Source organism: Phyllopteryx taeniolatus, chromosome 8 (genome assembly GCF_024500385.1).
Source record: "Phyllopteryx taeniolatus isolate TA_2022b chromosome 8, UOR_Ptae_1.2, whole genome shotgun sequence".
NCBI classification, from domain to species: Eukaryota; Metazoa; Chordata; class Actinopteri; order Syngnathiformes; family Syngnathidae; genus Phyllopteryx; species Phyllopteryx taeniolatus.
Genome location: NC_084509.1, coordinates 4,768,730 through 4,789,407, shown reverse-complemented (window position 1 = coordinate 4,789,407; position 20,678 = coordinate 4,768,730). Strand labels below are relative to the sequence as shown.

The 20,678-nt window shown below is 40.0% G+C and overlaps 1 protein-coding gene across 5 annotated transcripts; it reads left to right on the top strand.

Annotated features, from left to right (window-relative positions):
- The first annotated feature begins 249 nt into the window (after nt 1-249).
- igsf5b (immunoglobulin superfamily, member 5b) lies at nt 250-20,162 on the top strand. Of its 5 annotated transcripts, none has more exons than XM_061782762.1 (10): nt 250-386; nt 1,423-1,515; nt 2,518-2,826; nt 8,894-9,021; nt 10,217-10,382; nt 11,315-11,452; nt 12,567-12,591; nt 16,709-16,797; nt 18,422-18,486; nt 18,701-20,162. In XM_061782762.1, exons 2-10 carry the CDS (start codon nt 1,446-1,448, stop codon nt 18,809-18,811), a joined length of 1,101 nt encoding a protein of 366 aa, XP_061638746.1. In that variant the 5' UTR covers nt 250-386; nt 1,423-1,445; the 3' UTR covers nt 18,812-20,162. The 5 variants fall into 5 exon arrangements, with proteins under 5 accessions (XP_061638746.1, XP_061638744.1, XP_061638748.1 ...); XM_061782760.1 differs by having other exon boundaries at nt 16,700-16,797; XM_061782761.1 differs by lacking the exon at nt 250-386 and adding an exon at nt 1,026-1,048 and having other exon boundaries at nt 16,700-16,797.
- The last annotated feature ends 516 nt before the right edge of the window (nt 20,163-20,678 follow it).

The window sequence follows — 20,678 nt, the reverse complement described above, 5'->3', positions numbered from 1 at the left end:
AGAAGACAAGACATGAACATGTGACAGAGGACAACTTGACAAAAGCATGAAACAAACAATCTAATCAGAACCAAGTCAACAAAAACAACAGACCATGACAGTGCGGGGTTCCATTCACTCTTTGGGTTTTATTTTTGTCCACCGTGAGAAATACAAGGACCTCTGTTTGCTGTCTGAGTCACACTGCGTGTTTGTGTGCCGTGTGTGTGTGTGTGTGTGTGTCTGCATTAGTTTGAGTTGTGGGGCAAAGTTCTTTCTGCTAATATTTAACAGGGCATTTTTTGAGTGATGTAGCGGAGCCCCACGCACAAAGAAGTACCAGTATCATTGAAATACAGTATATTTATCATGTGCTATTCTCGCTACTCTTCCGCACAGACAATGAGGTAAGTCAGACACATTTAATTATACTTTTGAATAGAAAAGAATAGACTTTAGACTTATCACCGTTTGCACAGGTACATTAGAATTGTATGCGTTTTCCTTCGGTCAAACTTTAACGCAATTGAATTAGGAAAAATATGTAGAGCCCATTTTATTCAAATGTTCTTTATTTTACCCATCATTGTATGCATTAAACCAGTCTTGAAGTGTAAAATACAAAATAAAAATAAACTGTAAAAATGTAACACAAGGATACATAAAAGTGCAAAAATCATAATCAAATAAATAGTAACAAAATGTACTGCTAAATGTGTTACTGTATCGATAAAGGAGGCAGCCCTTTCCGAGTCAGAAATGACCATATACTGTGTAAATGGTTGCGATTTACTATTTTCCTAATGGCAAAAAAGGAATTTAGTGTAAGATGACCTACATTTTATTGGAACGCTCCTTTGCGTTTCACTTTCCCCACAGGAATTACTGTACAGTCCTTTAAGTGGCCATGTTTTCCCACTGATTTAATTAATCCTTCAGGTTTACTTGCTATCTTAATGCATTGTTTTATAGCCAGGTTTATTATTGTTGAGTAATTATCCTGTCTTTCACAGTGCAATACTTTCTGCTTCATTAGATATGCCTTCATGCTAATGGGACACTTCATTAGGTATACGTTTTTGTAATATTGTCCAATACATACTATGGTGTTTATCAGAAATTCTGCCTTTGCTCAGATTATATCGCATAGTTTTGATTGATGCTGTCAGAGAGAGTGCTTTCACTTTGCATTTCTAGAAATTAAAAGTGGTTCTTATATTTTGGGCCCTATTTTAGATGAGGGGCAGAGCAAACAACCACCACAATAATAACTCATATGGAATACAATATTGTGTAAAGGCAGAAATGTTGATATGTCTCTTCTATTTGGATCTCTATGGGTGTAACTAATGTTTTGGCCGGGTATAGTAGTTTGACCTGACTTTAAAACATTTTCAAACAAAGATGACTACTGATCATGCTTTATGCATGTTTTATTTCCAGGTCCCTTTTGCTGTGATTACTGGATGACATTGAAATGCAAAATTATGGACTTTTTTATTCTGTCGGTGGTCCTTCTGTCATACAGCACTCAAGGTGAGAGTTGAGCATAAAGTAAACTGCCTCTTGTCTGACTGGCGATGATGATGATGATGATGATGATGATGATGATGTCACAAAGGCCAGTAAAGCATGCATTAACAGCCACAGTGCTTGTGTTGAAGTGCAGCACTACTACTTCGCTTCTGCTTACGCCCACATACCTCCTAGTTAGAGGAAGCCCGAATGATCTCGCTGCACTGTTATGAATTTTCTTCCAAATAATATCAGTAAGATGGAGCCAGTGGCCATGGGAATTCAGAGTCACTGGTCCTTAATTCCCAACAGGAGTAAATTCAAATGATGCTCATTAGTGTTCCATTCTCTGATTGCAATATACTGTTTGGCCCAGATTTAAATGTATCTATTTATTTTGTCAGGCCTCATTTCCTAAATGGATGTATAATTTATGATCCTGCATGCCAAGTTCACAGCAAAGGCGTTATACATCACCCTGAGTATTGTAAACCAATGAGACTGCATCTCTTTGCACATTGATATGTGCCTGTTTTCTCCTCTCTCTTAAAACTCTTTAGTCTAACAGGAAATGGAATTGATCTATTTCAGAGTCAAAATGGCACCACCATGAAACCTTTACTGCAGGGACTAATAAACCACACATTTACCCTTTGTTGCTGCAAGATGACAGTGCAGAGGGAGCTTATTGCTTGGAGTGAGCTCCTCTCCTCCTTTTCCAATGTGTAGTACATGTGAATTTGCGATTGCCTTTTTGCAAATATCCAGCAGTGCACTGTACAGTCTTCTTCTTTTGTGATCGTTGACAACTTCGCAATTATCGTACTGAGTAGCCAGGACAGATTTGGGTGTGTCCAACAGGACAATACATTCACTTTCCGGTTCTATGATGTGCAATCCATTTACCTTTTAACATCATGTACATTAATATGCTTTCTGGGTTTGCTAGACAATGTTAATAATTTCACTTTCTTAAATGTGACAAAACAATAACTTCAGTATTCTCCTTTGAATCTTTTGCAGTTTCCGCTCTTCTAAAGCTGTCGCCCGTCAGCTTGACTGTCCTTAGCGGGGACGAGGCCCGCTTTACCTGCAGTACCGACAGTGCAGAATGGGATGTTATGATGTGGGAGCTGAACAGCACGGTGGTGGTCACCATCTCCAGAATTCACAATGTGCTTTCCTCCACCTTGCCCAATGTGACAGCAGAGAAAAGCCAGAATGGAGATGGTTGGGAGTTGGTTCTCAAGAGTGTGGAGAGGCTCCATGAGGGACAAGTGAGCTGTAACCTCCAGGGCAATGGCAAGAAAACAGCAAGGCTATTTGTTCAAGGTCAGTATCATATTTGCACCCTTTTTAATATATATAATTTTCATTTTGACCATGATATTTTTTTCAATATCTGTAATAACTGACCAATTTGTATACTGTTTAACACACACCACTAATACTACAATTCCAAGAATGCTGCACTAATAGCTGGTGCATTGTCATGTAAAGGTATTTGCCCCATGCTCATCCATTGGAAGTACAGTTACTAGTTAGTGCTCATGTAGTTAAGGTTTAACTGGTAGTTTTATGACACAAGTCAGTGGTATAGTATTTAGATGTTAAACATACGTTAACATGTTTATGTCTAATCCAAACTGTGCCTGTAGTTCTCTTTATGACATCATCTTAACCATGGTCCTCATGGGACAAAATGTCACTGATAAAACGCTCCTTTGTAAAAGTACTAGTTACTGTATGACCTTTTGACTTCAGTCCGCAGTGAATCCTGTATATTATTGACGATACATCAAGTCTGATCTTTATTTCGATTTTTTTTAAAGACACTACAAAACTATTAAGTACATTTTGACATTGTAATGTGAACCTAACTGAAATAATGTTTTCTGAAGGGAAAAAGACAAAGAAAAAAAGCAACATACAGTACAATATCTCACAGAAAAAAAAAACCAAAAAAACGATTTCCCTCAATTTCTCATCTTCTTGCAAATAGAAGACACTTCCAAGCCCAAAAAAACCACTACAGTGCTAGTGGTTGCAGAACACATTGAACATAACCTTGATGGAGAAAAAAAAAAAGCAAATGTTGCTTTGATTGCAGCCACCCACGCACTGCTGCTGCTTCAACATATGAGCCCCACTAGAGAAAAACATCCATCCATCCATTTTGTGAGCCGCTTCTCCTCACTAGGGTCGCGGGAGTGCTGGAGCCTATCCCAGCTGTCATCGGGCAGGAGGCGGGGTACACCCTGAACTGGTTGCCAGCCAATCGCAGGGCACACATAAACAAACAACCATTCGCACTCACATTCACACCTACGGGCATTTGCTTTTCAAGCTGATTGGTTTGTAATTTTCTTTGAAAGACACTGAAGAATTACATCTAATTTTAACCACTTTGGTCTGGTGTCGACAGAAGGAGAAGTATGTTGGAAATAACTAAATAAAATAAAACTGATGACATTTCAATAGTGTGGTGAATGCACTGCATTTGAGGTCCAGTACAAAGAAAAACAACTCCTGTTTAATCTTAAAATGGTAAAATGCTAATCAAGATAATGAAATGAACCAATACCATGCCAATAGAATTAGATGAAATATTTGTTGTTCAATTTTAAACATCTAACTAGACTTCATTGGTCATTTATAATTGATGTGTTATAATAGAATTCTGCGAGTGTAACCAGTCCTGGATGTACCCCACCTCTCACCCAAAGTCAGCTGGGACAGCATTCAGCTCACCTACGAGCTGAGTGAGCATAAGCGGTACAAAAAAAAAAATGGCCTGAACCATGTTTAATTTAAATCACAAGGTCAAAATCCCAAGTGTGAGTTGATTCAATTATTAAAAATGTGCAAGAAACTTCATTTTTGCAGTCCTTGTTAGAAAATTGGCTTTATATACAGTGTTTAAAAATAATGTTCCTTCAGCAATTATACCACATAGTTTGTAAATAAATAAATAAATCCACCATCCGATAATATAATAAAATCAGCATTTGAATACAGAATGTTAAAGATCAGCAAAAACTGGCTTTCATGAGAATTAAACATACAGTATTAATGATCTCTTGTTTAGAGTATGTATTTTATGTTCAGTCATTTTGTTTGAGCATAACTTGTTTTAAAAAGACCCCTTTTCCTATAATAACTATAGAATAATAATCCATCCATCCATCCATCCATCCATCATCAATCCGTGGTCGGGTTGCGGGGGGCCAGTAGCTTTAGCAGGGAAGCCCAGAGGAAACTCATTTTGGGATCTTGTTCTTTCGGTCACGACCCACAGCTCGTGACCATAGGTGAGGGTAAGAATGTAGATAAATAAATAAGTTTAGAAACATTTTCATCACTGTGCGACGGTATTTTATTTGAACAACAACAACATAGTTCTCTTGGAATAAACAATATTTTTACTTCTTCTTTTCCTTTCGGCTTGTCCCGTTAGGGGTCGCCACAGCGCGTCATCCTTTTCCATGAGAGCCTATCTCCTGCATCCTCCTCTCGAACACCAACTGCCATCATGTCTTCCCTCACGACATCCATCAACCTTCTCTTTGGTCTTCCTCTAGCTCTCTTGCCTGGCAGCTCCATCCTCATCATCCTTCTACCAATATACTCACTCTCTCTCCTCTGGACGTGTCCAAACCATTGAAGTCTGCTCTCTCTAACTTTGTCTCCAAAACATCGAACCTTGGCTGTCCCTCTGATGAGCTCATTTCTAATTTTATCCAACCTGGTCACTCCGAGAGCGAACTTCAACATCTTCATTTCCGCCACCTCCAGCTCTGCTTCCTGTTTTCTCTTCAGTGCCACTGTCTCTAATCCATACATCATGGCTGGCCTCACCACTGTTTTATAAACTTTGCCCCTCATCCTAGCAGAGACTCTTCTGTCACATAACACACCTGACACCTTCCTCCACCCGTTCCAACCTGCTTGGACCCGTTTCTTCACTTCCTGACCACACTCACCATTGCTCTGGACGGTTGACCCCAAGTATTTAAAGTCCTCTACCTTTGCCATCTCTTCTCCCTGTAGCCTCATTCTTCCCCCACCACCCCTCTCGTTCATGCACATATATTTCTCTAGATCTACAAAGACACAATGTAGCTCCTTCTGACCTTCTCTGTACTTTTCCATCAACATCCTCAAGGCAAATAATGCATCTGTGGTACTCTTTCTCGGCATGAAACAGTTTGCACTGAATTGTGCCCCCCATAGGGAATAAACAATATTTTTACTTAAGGGAAGTTAAATAAGATTATTCTATCTTTGAATACTATTAAATAATTACAAATTATGGTTTTAATTTGCAGTCAGCATTATAATGGTGTCCCTTTCAAAAAGAGAACTGGTAACAGTATTTTGGGGGGGACTTTATTTTTTAACGGCTTTTGACACGAAACATTTGCACTTTGAATATAGAAGTATGAAATACAGTAGTTGGGTTGGATGTGCATTCAAGGTGTCTTTTTTTTTTTTTTTTTTTTTTTAAAGTGGAAAAGTGCACAACTCCCACACAAGTACAATTGAATGTTACATTTTCTCACAACGAATTAAAAGTCTTTAAAGATACAAACTGTTAAACTACACTAACTTGTACATGATAATGGTGTCCTTTTTCTAAGTATAAAATTACACAACTATCGGCACATAGATCAGTACATGCAGTCCCGTATGTTACTTGATTAAAAGACACCATATTTCCTATAATAACAAAGCAATTATGTCCAGAAAGATAGTAACTATTGTTGCTGACACGGCACTATTCAGTTTCATGGAAATGGAATATCGCAGATGAGTTGAGATGTCATTAAATGCCATGAGATTTGTATGGACCTTTGCTTCATGACCTTATCCTTCTGCTTGTTTGCATTCTTGCCCTTAACCTTTTCCAATATATTATAAAGAGAGCCTCCATCACTTGCCAGAACTGCAATCCCCGCTGACATGTTCACTCATTAATAGTAGTGTTAGTGAAACAGCCTCCCGCCCTCCACAACACACACTACACACCCCTGTGGCTAGCTGCAAGCAGACGATTGCTCTGACCTGACACAGCCTTGGAATTAACGGTGCATCCTGGCACGTCCACTTAACAGTCAGCAAGTCTGTGATTTGTGTACAGCAGCCTCAAATAAAGAGTTGGAAGGGAGCCACAAATTTGCTGCAGATCCTCTGCCTGGACTTTATTTGTTAATATAAGGAGGATGTCTTCAGCCACTCTACCTTGGTCTTTTTTTGACCTCACAGATTCTGATGCTGTTTTTCTTCTTTCACTCTTTTCCCCTGTGGTACAGCTGCTGTCCATCATGCGGGGTGCATTTCAGACTCACCTGTGATAGGCGAAAATCCGCTATATATAGAGACCATATTATTATTATTTTTTTAAATATAAAAATAGTTCTACACCTCCAACCTTGTCAAAACACACACCAACTTATAACAAACCTTTTATAGTATTCCTTAGTGTCTGTTCCCACTCTCTTGCTGTTAAAAATAATCATATAACATCACTTATAGTAAACAAAAAGAAGACTGTCTTGCTCACACAGTTCGCCAAAGGAGTAAAAAAGCGTGCTTGCTTCAAGCTGTTTATTTGTAACTGCCAGTTGAAGTGTACAATAAAACTGACGCATAAAATAAAAACGAATTCAACATTGTGTGTAACCAAACTATATAAGCTATCTTATTGCTAATATATAATGGGTGAATGGAAATTAACACTTAATTATTATTATTATTATTTAAACGCTTTACAGTAATTATAAACCTTCAAACAACTGCTACTTTAACGCACACACACGCACATACAACATTACTCGCAGGCCTATATTCCTTCTACTCTGTGGGAACAACAACTATTACTCCAGCTTAGTAGGAGACCTTCTTTGCTTCTTCGTCTTGCTCTTAATTACGCTGCATGTACAGTACATCCAGTAGACCTGAGTGCTGCCCGGCATGTTTCGGCACAACATGGTGCTACACTGTTGGTGCACAATTCAGTTGGTCTCTTTATGTGAGATGCTTCAAGACCTGCTTCAGCTGTAAAGTTGACGTTAATGTAAGTTATGATGGCCCCCAGCCTCTTATCAGTCACTTGGAACAAGCCTGCTGTTCGCCTGCCAACATTCGCTCTCACCACCCTCTAAATACATCCGGAGTCCACATTGAAAATGTACAGTTTTACAGTTGGAGAGTGTGATCTCCTTTATGGCTCCAAATTCAGGAATCAAATAGTCTTTGCCTCTGCCACTGTTCATGCTGCCTGACAACATGCTGTACGTCTATGCACAACAGAGGATTATTTGGTTGGCAGGGTGCTAGATGAGGGGGAAAAGATGAGGAGCATTTGTCAGGCTTTTGACACTTTAGGGCGCTCAATCAATCAAACACGTCTGGTTTTTTTCATATAAGTGAAGGGACCTAGAGAGGTGCTGCTGCTGCTCATCTTTTGCACACTGCTGGATATGTTGACAGTGCTCAAACTTTTATCGGGCACTTTACCAAATACTTACAAATGTAAAAATATTTTAGTACATCACAAAAGTTTTTTTAACAATAGTATTTCTCAAAAATGTTTGCCATCATTAAAATTTACATAATTTAGTAATCTAATTTTGTTGTAACTTTCTGCTTGTCCCATCAGGGGTTTCCACAGTGAGTTAATGACATAGCAAATTCTCTCAAATTATCGTAAATTTGAATGAGATGCGTAAAACGAATATGATTTATCTAATCTAATATTAAACTTTAGTTTAATGTTTAAATTTGTCTTTTTTGTAAGTGTGACGAATGACATTTACTTGCAATCAAAAGTCAACTTGTGTGTTAAAAAAAATTCAAACAGGAAGGCCAAAAGGAAAACATGAGTCATGTCTGCCTCTTGCATGTTAACAACACACAACATTCACACTCATATTCATACCCATGGATAATTTAGTCCTAAACTAACTAACTAACTAACTAACTAACTAAATAACTAACTAACAATAAATAAAAAAACCTAATATGCATTTTTTGGAATGTGGGTAGCGTACAGTACCGGTACTTAGAAAAAACGTATACAAGCATGAGGAGAACAAACTCCACACAAGGCCTGAATTGAGGCGAGGCAGTCTTGCTAACGACTACTAAAATATACATACAATATATATAAGCTATGCTAGCTATATTAATTTAAGTATTCCTATTATATTCCTTGAGTAGTATAATTTGCTTTCAACACTGCCTGAGAGAAACCACATTGTTGCAGTGCATTATAACGAGTTTCCAAATGACCAATTATGGCTAAAAACTCAAATTCTGTTAGCGCAAACAGAACTGAGGCACCTGCATGTTTGTGATTATAGTGTGTGATTATACCTGTTCTGTTGGTTGATTTCAGAAAAAGGCACTGTGAACATCTTTGGAGGCAACACGATGGCTTTAAAGGGAGAGTTGGTCTGGTTTGAGTGTGACGCCGTGGGATGGTACCCCGAACCTTCTTTGCAATGGGAAGTCCATGGTAAAAAGGTAAACAAATGAGAAGAATCGTAAATGCGCAACATGTATGTTATACCACAGTTAACATATCAGTTAAAATGAGATTCTGATTTCTGGTTAACATTTTGCAACACAGCTGTCACAACTCATACCTGTTAAGTGTGATGCCTTCAGTGTCTGGATTTTCATTTCACAGTAGCAATTGTTATATGACAGCATATGTGTTTTATAGTGCTTGAAGAGTGCAGTAGTGAAGAACTGCAGTGTGTCCTACAGGGAAAAAAAGATTAGAAACAACTCTCGGTATGATGCAGTGCGGTCTTACACCACTGTTAACTACAACGACAGTTATAAAAAGGGTACAGTTCAGTTTAGACTTTACAATCAGTCATCAGGGCATGTTTGGGATTCCTTTGGCCTTAGTGGAGGTCTGCGTTTCTCCGAGTGCCATTCTAGGCATCTTTCAATCAAAATTTCGAATACCGCTTTCATTACATTATGCAGGTGTATCTAATATTATCTGTTGATTGTATAAAGCTTCATTTGTCTACTTAACCACACCGCATGACGATAAAGCCAACAAACAAAGTTGGAAGCTACCCCCCAGGAGGTAGCCAATGATCTGTGGGTGCTGCAGATGGGCCCAGCTGCCTTGCTGCAGCGTCTCAACTCCCACTGGCGAGAGAATTAAGTCGATTAACGGCAGTGCGGCTGATGAACTGATCCCAGCAGCATTGCCTCTCGCTGCACTCGAGGATGAAGGTGACAAACACCTACAGTAGCGAATACATCTAGAAATCTTCAAGACAAGACAACTGCCATATTTAAAGACGTATAGGACAATTCACCATACCGACACAAGTTCGTCTCGGTGGTAAAAGATGGCACCACTAATAAACAAACCACTCCATGTCATTTGACTGAGGCAGAGCCATTGATAAAAGAGAGTCAATGGCTTGTAAATGATTATTTTCTTCTTGCGGGGTGGAAAGTTAACATGGTCATTGCGGGAATGGCTAAATAATTCCGAAGATAGCAAACAAATGAAATGCCTAAACTTTGGTCATGGTAGATATAGCCTAAAGGCTAGCATAATATCATAATTTGTAAGAGATGATAGCCAACCATTGAGTGCATCTTGTTTATAAACACTCAAAATTGACCTATTTTTTTGGTGTTGTTTTCATGCAGCAAAATAATAATGTATTTGTCTGTTGATGTGGAGTTGAGCCAGAGTTCATACCACCTCAGCAGTGAACAGACGGGAAAGAGCCTCTTCACTGTGAGCAGCAACCTCAGCATGACCGCGACACAGAGCTCACGTGTTGACTGTCTGGCCTCAGTGTCTGCCCTCTCCACGCCACTGATGAGCAGCATTTATCTGACAGTGGGTAAGACACCATTAGCATCATATTGCAGTGAACCCCCTGTTCATCTCGGGGCTACCTTCCAGGTGCACTTAAGATGGGAAAAAATAGTTTCACCCCTTCCATAGGCTTTAAACACACTTAAACTTACTTGAACACATTTTTTAAAAAGCATTCCTTACTGCCTGTTTATTTGTCACTCCCAGGCAAGTGTACGGTAAAACGGACATATAATATACGGGGCGACTGTGGCTCAGTTGGTAGAGACGGTCGTCCAGTCATCGTAGGGTCCACGGTTTGAATACCACCTCTGACTGTCCGCTGTCAAAGTGTCCTTGGACAAGACACTGGACACCAAATTGCTCCAATTTGGACTGGCAGGGCCTTGCATGGCAGCAGCCACCCAGTGGTGTCTGAATGTGTGCATGGGTGAATGTGTGAGCATCTGTAAAGCACTTTGGGGACCGTGATGGTGTAGTTCAAGCGCTATATAAGTGCCATATCCTATATAAAACACACACAAAAAAAATCCAGAAACATTGTATTGAACACCCCTAATATTCAATACAGAGCAGTGTCTCACTTCTGTACTTGGATTTCTGTCCAGGGGCACAGGGCTGTCATCCGCTAATTTGTCACTCCAACAGCCAAGTGGCTGGCAGGCTCAAGCCCTATGAATTTTGCCAAGCACCAAGTTGCTGCAAAAAGTTAAACAAACCAGAAACAAGTACCATAGCAGTTTCCTGTTGCGCCAGGGTTTAAATGGATGATTGGGCTATTACATTTTTTTTTACTGGGATTTGAGATGAGGAATTCTGGCTAGCAACAAGTGGCACAGTATGGGACAGTTGGCAGTGCTGCAACACTATTTCTCCTCATAGCCTGTTTACAAAACTACAGCCAACTTGCACAGTAACAAGTTTGCATCTCTTTACCAACGTAACCTTTCTCCTCAGTTGCAGAGGTGGTGGCGGATAAAGATGACTGCACAGTTCCGTTGGCGGTAACGTCCTCCCTCACCACTCTTCTCCTGCTCCTGCTCCTGCTGCTCTGCATCTGCACTGTCCTCTGGTACAGAGAAAGGAGACAAGCAAGTAGGCACTTTTCATTGAATTACTTCGGGTGGGAGAAAAAAGTATCGCCTCCCCCCTTCTCATTTCTGTACAGAGATTATGATTAAAGTATAATGAAGACGCAAAGGGGGTCACACTCTGTGACGTTGGCCTTCACCAAGGACACACACTATTTTTTTCTGAGTGCGTAGAGAACATGAGTTGTCAGCAGAAAGGTACACTTTACACAAGCATTTTTGGACTAGTAAGTTTCTAAATAGGATGACTGCAGGGTTGGTTAGATGCGGTCACCAAGGATCAACACCAACAGCAAAGGAGACTTGTCCAAGATGCAACTAGCAGCAATTTCATTTGTAAGTCTTCAGTCTTTAAGTTTATAAAAATTTTCATAGACTCTTATATATTAAAATTACAAAGTGGAGGCGTAAGATTCAAAGGGTGAAGGTGGTTTGGGGACATGGGATGAAAAGTAGCAAGAATATACAATTCATATTGTGTAGCATAAAATAAATACATTAAATGTACAGTATTTGAAAAGTATGTGGTAGGCTTGTTGCCGAAATGGTTTTGGAGTGTCCACTCTGAGAGGATCATTGGAGGCGGAGGAAGCTTGTCTCTGCACAGCAAAAAAAGAAAAAAGAATAAATTGCCTTGAGTCACGCATTTAGAAGTTGTCGTAATCTCTGTAACTGATTGGAGACTAGTGCAACTGACTCACGGCTGTCGTTCAGGGTTAAAGGAATATGTCCGGCAGTTGATTCTGTTCCTGAGTGCTCCTTTTACCATCACTCTGATTTGCCGCTCTCTTTAATCGAGCCACACGTGAGAGTCGTGTGTCTTTTGCAATTATTGGAAAAATACAAGGAGCTGCAAAAGTAACAGTTTTATATGTCTCATGGGGCTAACATTGTCGACATCCTTGTTGTATAATGTTGAAGCCTTGTTACAAAACTCATTAACACTCGGCTAACTGGAGGCTGTTAGAGCAGGATCCAAAACTAATAATTGGTCGTGTGTTCCATAGCGGTCCTATTTTTGTTGTTGTTGATGCATTGAGATGGCACAGTGGGTCTGTGGTCGATGCAACGCGAAGTAAGTATCCACTGCTGTGCTTAAAACTCTTTTTTTTTTCCAGAGAAAAGTACACAGGATGCAAACAGGTAAGATCTCAAATGTCTTTTGCACAGACCTTCCTTATAGTGCTGAAGCAAATTATTGCCAATAAAGTTTCCTTACAAGTGAGGCGTGAGGGCACTTTTATTGTTGCTCAAACTAATAAATTGTGATTTTAAAATAGCTTGCACTAAACAGACATTACTGTCTTTGGCTTCTTTAAGAGGCAGATAAAATGCACATTACGTTTGTCAGCATTTTTCTCCACAGCTGAACGACAGTTTCTAGTGTTTTCAGGGCGAGTACTGGATCTCGTAAAACATGCTCTTTAATGAGTGCACTTAATTATAAAAACAATACAAGGCTCCTGATAAATTACTGCTTTGTGAGGAAATTGTTTGTTCCCGACTAGAGATGAATCAGTTGGAAAATGTTCTATCACTATTACTTCTACTACTTCTTCCACATTTAGACTTCTTAAATAATTTTTTTTTTGCTGTTGCGGCATGCATAGGATGGTGCAAGCCGAAAAACAACTCGTCGACGCAAAATATGGCAGAAGCGATAATCAAAATTTCAATCGGTAAAATTAACCATCTGAAATGTTATCACGGTTTCTCAGTCAAATATAAACTTTCAGGAAAAACATAAAAACATTACATTTCAGGAAAAATACACCTGGAATGTCACTAAATGTGAATGTTACAAATGTCATTTCTGTTTCCTGAATAAGCGGAACGAAGTACAAAAGCTGTGAGATGAGAGACATTATAAATATAATATATGTGATGTAGCAAACTGATTAGTTATTATATTACTATATACGTAAATTTGATAAATGCATTTCAATCTCAATTTGTGTAACTGCATTTTAGATAGAGATTCAGGTATTTTACTTGTTCACTTCAGGTCGCCATCCACCCACGCAACACAAGTACGTGCTTATTAGGGATGCCCTGCTTGAATGACGTGAACAACAGCCTATGCGACAAGGCAAACATACGATTTCTTGGGCCATTTGCACCACTCCTCACACTAATGTTCTTGGAAATGTCGGCAAAAAAGCATTATGGGTACCCACAATGCATTGTGGTGATGTTTTAAACTACACTAATGTAGTTGTAGAAAATCAAGCAAAACATTGCATTTTATTTGCATTTGTTCCTGTCGATATTGTTATGAGTGTGTGCATTAACTATTTGTCAGGCTGAGGTTGGTATTTGTGAATGTATTTAATAAAACTCTGACTGTGGCTTGTTTTAAACAGGTTAGGTACTTAGGTTTCTTTATCAACTAAGAACAAGAGCCCAATTGACCTTCTGTGAGTCATTAAATTATGTCATTGCTGCCACATTGAAATAATGTATCCTATAAAGCTTACTCTATCAAAGATGTGCAGGTGAGTATTTGCACGACACAGACCTTTAAAATAAATTTGGGATGCACTGAATCCGCAATATACATAGCAAGGGATTACTGTACAGCAGAGTTTGAGTTTAATGAGTATAATGAATACAAAAAAGCGGCACGGTGGGCGACTGGTTAGAGCGTCAGCCTCACAGTTCCGAGGACCGGGGTTCAATCCCCGGCCCCGCCTGTGTGGAGTTTGCATGTTCTCCCCGTGCCTGCGTGGGTTTTCTCCGGGCACTCCGGTTTCCTCCCACATCCCAAAAACATGCATGAATTGGAGACTCTAAATTGCCTGTAGGCATGACTGTGAGTGCGAATGGTTGTTTGTTTGTATGTGCCCTGCGATTGGCTGGCAACCAGTTCGGGGTGTATGCCGCCTCCTGCCCGATGACAGCTGGGATAGGCTCCAGCACGCCCGCGACCCTAGTGAGGAGAAGCGGCTCAGAAAATGGATGGATGGATGAATGCAAAAAAATGTAATAATCAAGCTGAAAGCACAGAACCAGCCACCGAACGAGCTGTGACACCCAGTCGATAAAATTGGACAAACGTGAGCGGTGAAGACCGACTCGCTGCAACACAGATATCATTCACAGGCACCCCTTTAAATAGAGCCCTTGATGTAGCCATGTCTCGAGTTGGCTTCTCTGGGGAAAGAAGGCCCGTATCGAGGATCTAGTGACCTGGAACACGAGTGGCTCTGAGAGACAGGAAGTGAAGATTGTGAGGAGACTGGAGTGAAAACCAATTCCTCGGCCTGTTTGCTGTGCGCAGTTGCAGAAGCATCAGCTGTTTGCGCTGCCGAAACAGGAACCAGAAGTACTGCAGCTCTGCTCAACAGTGTGTTTACTATCCTTGTTGCTTCGATGCTGACAACCATGTTTCGTAAAAACTGTTCCCTGTTAATGAAAGTGGTAACCCAAGGCAACTCTTCTCTCTACCAAAGGAGGAAGTGCACATGCACCACCGAAGAAGGTGAACGGCCAACATGCCAGCTAGCCTGATCATTAGGGTCATGGATGAGTTGGAGCCTATCCCAGTTGACTTTTGGGTGAGAGGCGGGGTATGCCCTGGACTGGTCGCCAGCCAATTGCATATAGACAAACAACCGGTGGGCAAGTCTTCAAAGAATCGATGTCTTTAGAATGTGGTAGGATGCTAGATTACCTGAAGAAAGGAGACAGCCAGAATGGAATACAAGCAGTGACAAATGCTTCGGTCATGCACGGATCGCTGCGTCGTCTTCCACATATAGAGACGTCTTCATGTGAGACTATTGTGCTGCTTTTAAAAGATATGAAAGAACCCGACGGGATTGAAGGAGTTAACGCGCGCAGACCAGCGCAGACGTCCCATTCTGAATGCGCTGGGGGTACACCGGTCCACGAAATTACCAAAACCGGGTCTGGCCCGCCTCCTTAAGCACACCGCCGGATTTGCACTAGTCACGAAAATAGAGCCCATAGTGTTGCTGAGCTAAATATGTGCTGTCAGAAAAGTAGTAATGCAGAAGGTTGGAAATCTTGTATTTAGTAGGTTATTACCTAAATTGTGAGAAACTGATACATTGAATGTGTAATTCCACTACTGCCTGACTTATAAACAATCTACATTTATAGTGATGCCTTAATTATTCCCTTATTTTATAGATGCCTATACACATGTTAAGCATTATTTGAGTTGCAACTGGAGCACGGGTGTCAAACTCATTGTATTGAAATTAGGGAAACCCTAATTTCCCTCAAAGGGTTTTTGTGACTCTGAAAACCGTACACAGTGTATGATCTCCTCCTCATATTATTAGAAGATCTACACAATGAATCCTGCATTTTATTATTATTATTGTACCTTATTATTATACCTTTTTTTAACAACAAATTCATTTTGAAATCAAAAGTCATGGAATATACTGTAGTGTCAACCAAGTACTAAATATCCAACTATTGTCCAATTTTTTTATTTTATTAAATTTTTTTGAAGGGATTTGTTGGAAAAATGCTTGTTATATCCGTTAAAACCGAGGAAAATCTGAACATTCAGAAAAACATTTGGCAAGAAATATGAAGTCGACTTTGTTTGCTTTTGTCGAGCATGTAAATAATGTGGCAGGGCAGACGTGCTCGAGAGGGACACTGGAAAAGGTACACATTTTGGATTTTGACGCCAGGAGCTCCATGTGGTCCGCCCAACTCTCAGTGAGGGATCCAACTTGAAACTCCTTGCCTAGTATTCCTTGACTGGGAAAGCATGGGGTCGCAGAAGCCCCATCTTTTTTTCTCCAAAACGTTCCGCTCAGATGCAACCTGCCTCTCCAGGAATGAACGCCCAAGCTGGCAACAGTAGTCAGAGCTTTGCGTACCTTGTGGCGTATCAAGGGAACGGACTGAAAAGGAACATGAACTGCTATCATTGTCATGGTCTGTGTTTTTGTTGACTTAGTTCTGATTATATGGTTAGATTCATGCTTTTTTGCCTCCCTGATCCTTGTTTGCCTTGATTGTTTTTTAAATTAAAAATCAATTTTGAGATTCTTGCACACCTGCCTTGCCTTCCTGCTTCCCTGCACTTGGGTCCTTCCTTTCTCCAGCCTTTTTGCCACGATCACTGCCAAATCTGACAATCATGTTTTACACCGCACAAAGTATGAACACATCTGATAGTAAATGACGTTAGATCAGGAGTGTTAAAAGCTTTTTCTTGGAAAATTGTCTCTGAGCTAAACGTGACCTTTCTTATGCATTTGAGTAATTGCAGGCGTGAGGAATCAAACAATGGACGAGGTTTGCCTGCCGAGCCTACAGGTGGCAGGGTCAACTTTGGATATATGAGTGAGGGCACAACAGGTGAGTATCATAAGCACAGGTTGGTATAATAGCCAAGATTCTGCTCAAGTACGAATACTGTTATATTCGGATAATATTTCTCAAGTAAAAAGTGCTCGTACAAATAATTAAGTTCATCCATGCATTTTCCGTACCGCTTACCCTCATGAGAGTTGCGGGCGTGCTGGAGCCTATCCCAGCTATCTTTGGGCGAGAGGTGGGGTACACCCTGAACTGGTCGCCAGCCAATCACAGGGCACATGTAAACAAACAAACCATTCGCACACACATTCACACATATTGGCAATTTAGAATCTTCACTTAACCTAATGCGCATGTGTTTGGGATGTGGGAGGAAACGGGAGTACCCGGGGAAAACCCATGCAGGCACGGGGAGAACATGCAAACTCCACACAAGCTGGATTTGAACCCGGGTCATCAGAACTGTGAAGCACATGTGCTAACCAGTCGTCCATCGTGCTGCCGAAATGATTAAGTGTTCAGTGTAAAAAAAATCCCACTCAAGTACTGTTTAAATGTAACTTCAAATTTAGATTTTTTTTAAATCAGAGCATGAGTATCAAATAGACAAAATTATAAAATAGGAATGTGCAAATTCAAAATATTCACCAACGATATCTTAATCTACATTTAAAAAATATATATAAAACAACATAAGGCAAATTGTTGTTTCCTCCATTGTTTGTGACATGCTTCACGTAAATGACTCACTTTGAAAACTTTGCTTAGAGACTTTGTGTGTGACGGTGTGGCTCAGTTTAATTTGTGGAATGGAGTCATGTGAGAGCGCCTGAGGCGGACATCTCTCTGCCAAACCAAAATGAAATACATCGCACAAGGTATACTGGATAGATTTAAAAAAAAAAGTAGTAAGTAGTATGTAGGTCAATGTAACTGAGTTTGTCTTAAAAAATGCTCAAGTATAATGTATGTTCTATTAAAACTACTTTGACGTGCATTTCCCCCTCCCCAAAATACTTCAGTAAACATAATGCAATAAATACAGCATGTTACTACCCACCTCTGTTCATAAGAGTTCTTGTCAGGAGTTAAGGTCTTATTAATGATGGTTTACGAACCAAGTACTTTTCCAATACCATGAACGTTCCAAACACCCTCATGGATTCTTGCTCTGAATGCTCAATGAGGCATTATGTTCCGTTTTATTCCTGGTACACACATAAAGACTTGGCATGCATCCTGTGAGACAACATAGACTGAATAACACAGGATACAATCAAGTAAACCATTTTTTCCTTCTAAAGTCTGGCATTAGCATTCCACGTGACAACCAGAGTCATGGCTCTGTGGCTCGTCATCCTGTTTTTAATCGTAAATATGAACGTACACGTAAATATTCTCAATTGTCATCCCTGACCATTTTCCTTTGTTCTCTCTTCTAAACCTCAAAGCATTAAAAGCAATTTGTCATGAGCAGCAGTGAAATAGTTTTGGCCCAAGACCTCAATTAACCCACACTGTCATTCACATCTATTGATCATGGCAAATTTAGGATGCTGTGTTCACACTGGAGTCCCCTGAACCATTAAACCTGAACCAATAGTAGCTGATCTGCGGCTGGAAGGTTAGATGGGGCTAAATGGCTTTTTCTCCCATCCTGCAGATGCAGTTTACAAAGAGATAATCAAGGAAATTCATAGCAAGATGGATTTTGTCAGCGTTGACAAGGTAAGCTAGAGAAAGATAACATCAGAATAGGGATACGGTGAGATTCTCAAAGTCTGCTAGTATTTAAACACATAAACCTTATCTGGATGTACATGCAGATCTACAGACTCACTGCTGCTCTCAACCTTTTACAAAATACTAACCAAGACAGGGAGTTTCCCTTTTAAAGTCCTTCTCCACTAAATCCACTTTTTTTTTTTTTTTTGTCCATCAGATCCCTGATGTTGTGACATCTAGCAGCCTGTCTTTACATCGTGACGGTCACACCCAAGTCAACCTTTCAGAGGAGAACTCCAAAAACATCAGGAGAGTTACGACAGTTTGAACACATTTGATGTGCTTTCTGTCATGAACGGAACAGAGGATAGGACCCAAAAATGCACGACTCCAAAACAAATTGACAGTTTCCAAAAAGAGAGGTTTAATAGACGGGCATAGGTCGGTACACAGGCAGGCAATCCAAGAGAGGCAACAGTATCCAAAAACATGAGGCAAAGAGACAAGGTCGATAATCGGAACAGGGTCAAGTCTTACTGTGAATCTATGACGTGGAAACAAGGAATGCTGGAACGCGACGACAAGGTACAACGAACTGGCAACGAGAGGAAATGAGACACGAGGTTATATACAAGGGGTAATTAGGGTGAACGAGGCACAGGTGATGAAGATGCTCACATGAGCAGGTGTGTGTGAAACAGGGGGGGAAGACAAAACCCGGAACACACACATATGACACTTTCTGAATTTAGATGTGACGTATTTTCACCAATGTTTCCAAATGTTTTTGTAAAGCCACTAGCTCGTTGCGAGTGTTTTTAATTACAGTGAAACTGTGAAGGCAAACACAATTCATTCCAGGATGATGGTTGGCTTCACTATTTAGAATAGCATTTTTCACTAGAAATAATAGAAAAATAGATAATCTGTTCTGTACCCATCATAAAACCTTTATAAACTATACAAGGAATGTTTTGGGTAACATTTTAACCCGTGTAGAAATATGTTTAACCATTGTTGTAAAATATAAAACAATATACAGTAATGTTAGAGAGAGACATTGCTGCTTGTGAGGTAGGTCACTTCACATTAAAGGTCAGAGGATAAAGATGTTAACAATTTTCTTGATAACTCTAGAAGCCCTTTACAAACCACATCTGCCATTTCGAAGTGATTATATAGCAGATATACAGCAGTTAAATCAATAAATATGTTGCAGAATGCGCCTTCTGCTTTTTGCATCTAGCGCCTTCCGGTCTTCGGCTCTATCCGGCACTGTGATGTCACATGAGCCAAGCAGCCTGTTCATTCGGCGTTGTGTGCTATTGTTCCACGCTGTTGTTCCCGTCCTTGTTTATTTGTATGATTTAGCGATGTCACAATGGTTTATTGTGGGTTAGGGTTAGCAACCGCCAGCAAGAGAAATAATCTCGCAGCCGCCACGGTGCGGCGACGAAGCAGCGCAGACAAGAGGTGAGCAGGTACCTTTGGCCAAATTTGAAATTATATAACCAAATGGCTTAAGAGGATCCACTGTAAATGTTTCTGGTGCACTGGTTTCTAGAAATCATCACAATACTGTATAAAATAAAATAATAAATTGCCAAATGTCACAAATTGTATTCTGATTATAAGGAAAAAATGCAATAAAAATAGGGGTTCGACTCTTTTGCATTTTATTTCAAATGTCTTTGTAAATCTGTTAATATATGCACACATCTGATACATTTTGATTCCCAATAAGCTGCCAAATTTTTAGTTAAAGTGGATTTTGATCTGGTGATACATATTCTTTTGAAAAATGGCACAGGAAGGTGTCCCAAAAGGTTTTGTTGGTGATATAATATGTTTTACATTTACATGTTTTTTATATTTTTAAATGAATAATACATTTAAATTATTATTATTGAAATTATTCAGCCGGCACGGTGACTGACTGGTTAGCACATCTGCCTCACAGTTCTGGGGACCGGAGCGGTAAAGAAATTGGATGGATGGATGAAATTATTCATATTCATGTGCTATGACAGGAAAAGCTCGGGAGTTGGTTGACATGATGATTAGGAGATAGGTTGATATATTGTGTGTCCAGGAGAGCAGGTGGAAAGGCAGTAAGGCTAGAATTTTATTGGCACCGTTAAAATTATTTTCCCATGGTGTATATGGGAAGATAAATTGAGTAGGGGTTTTTAACG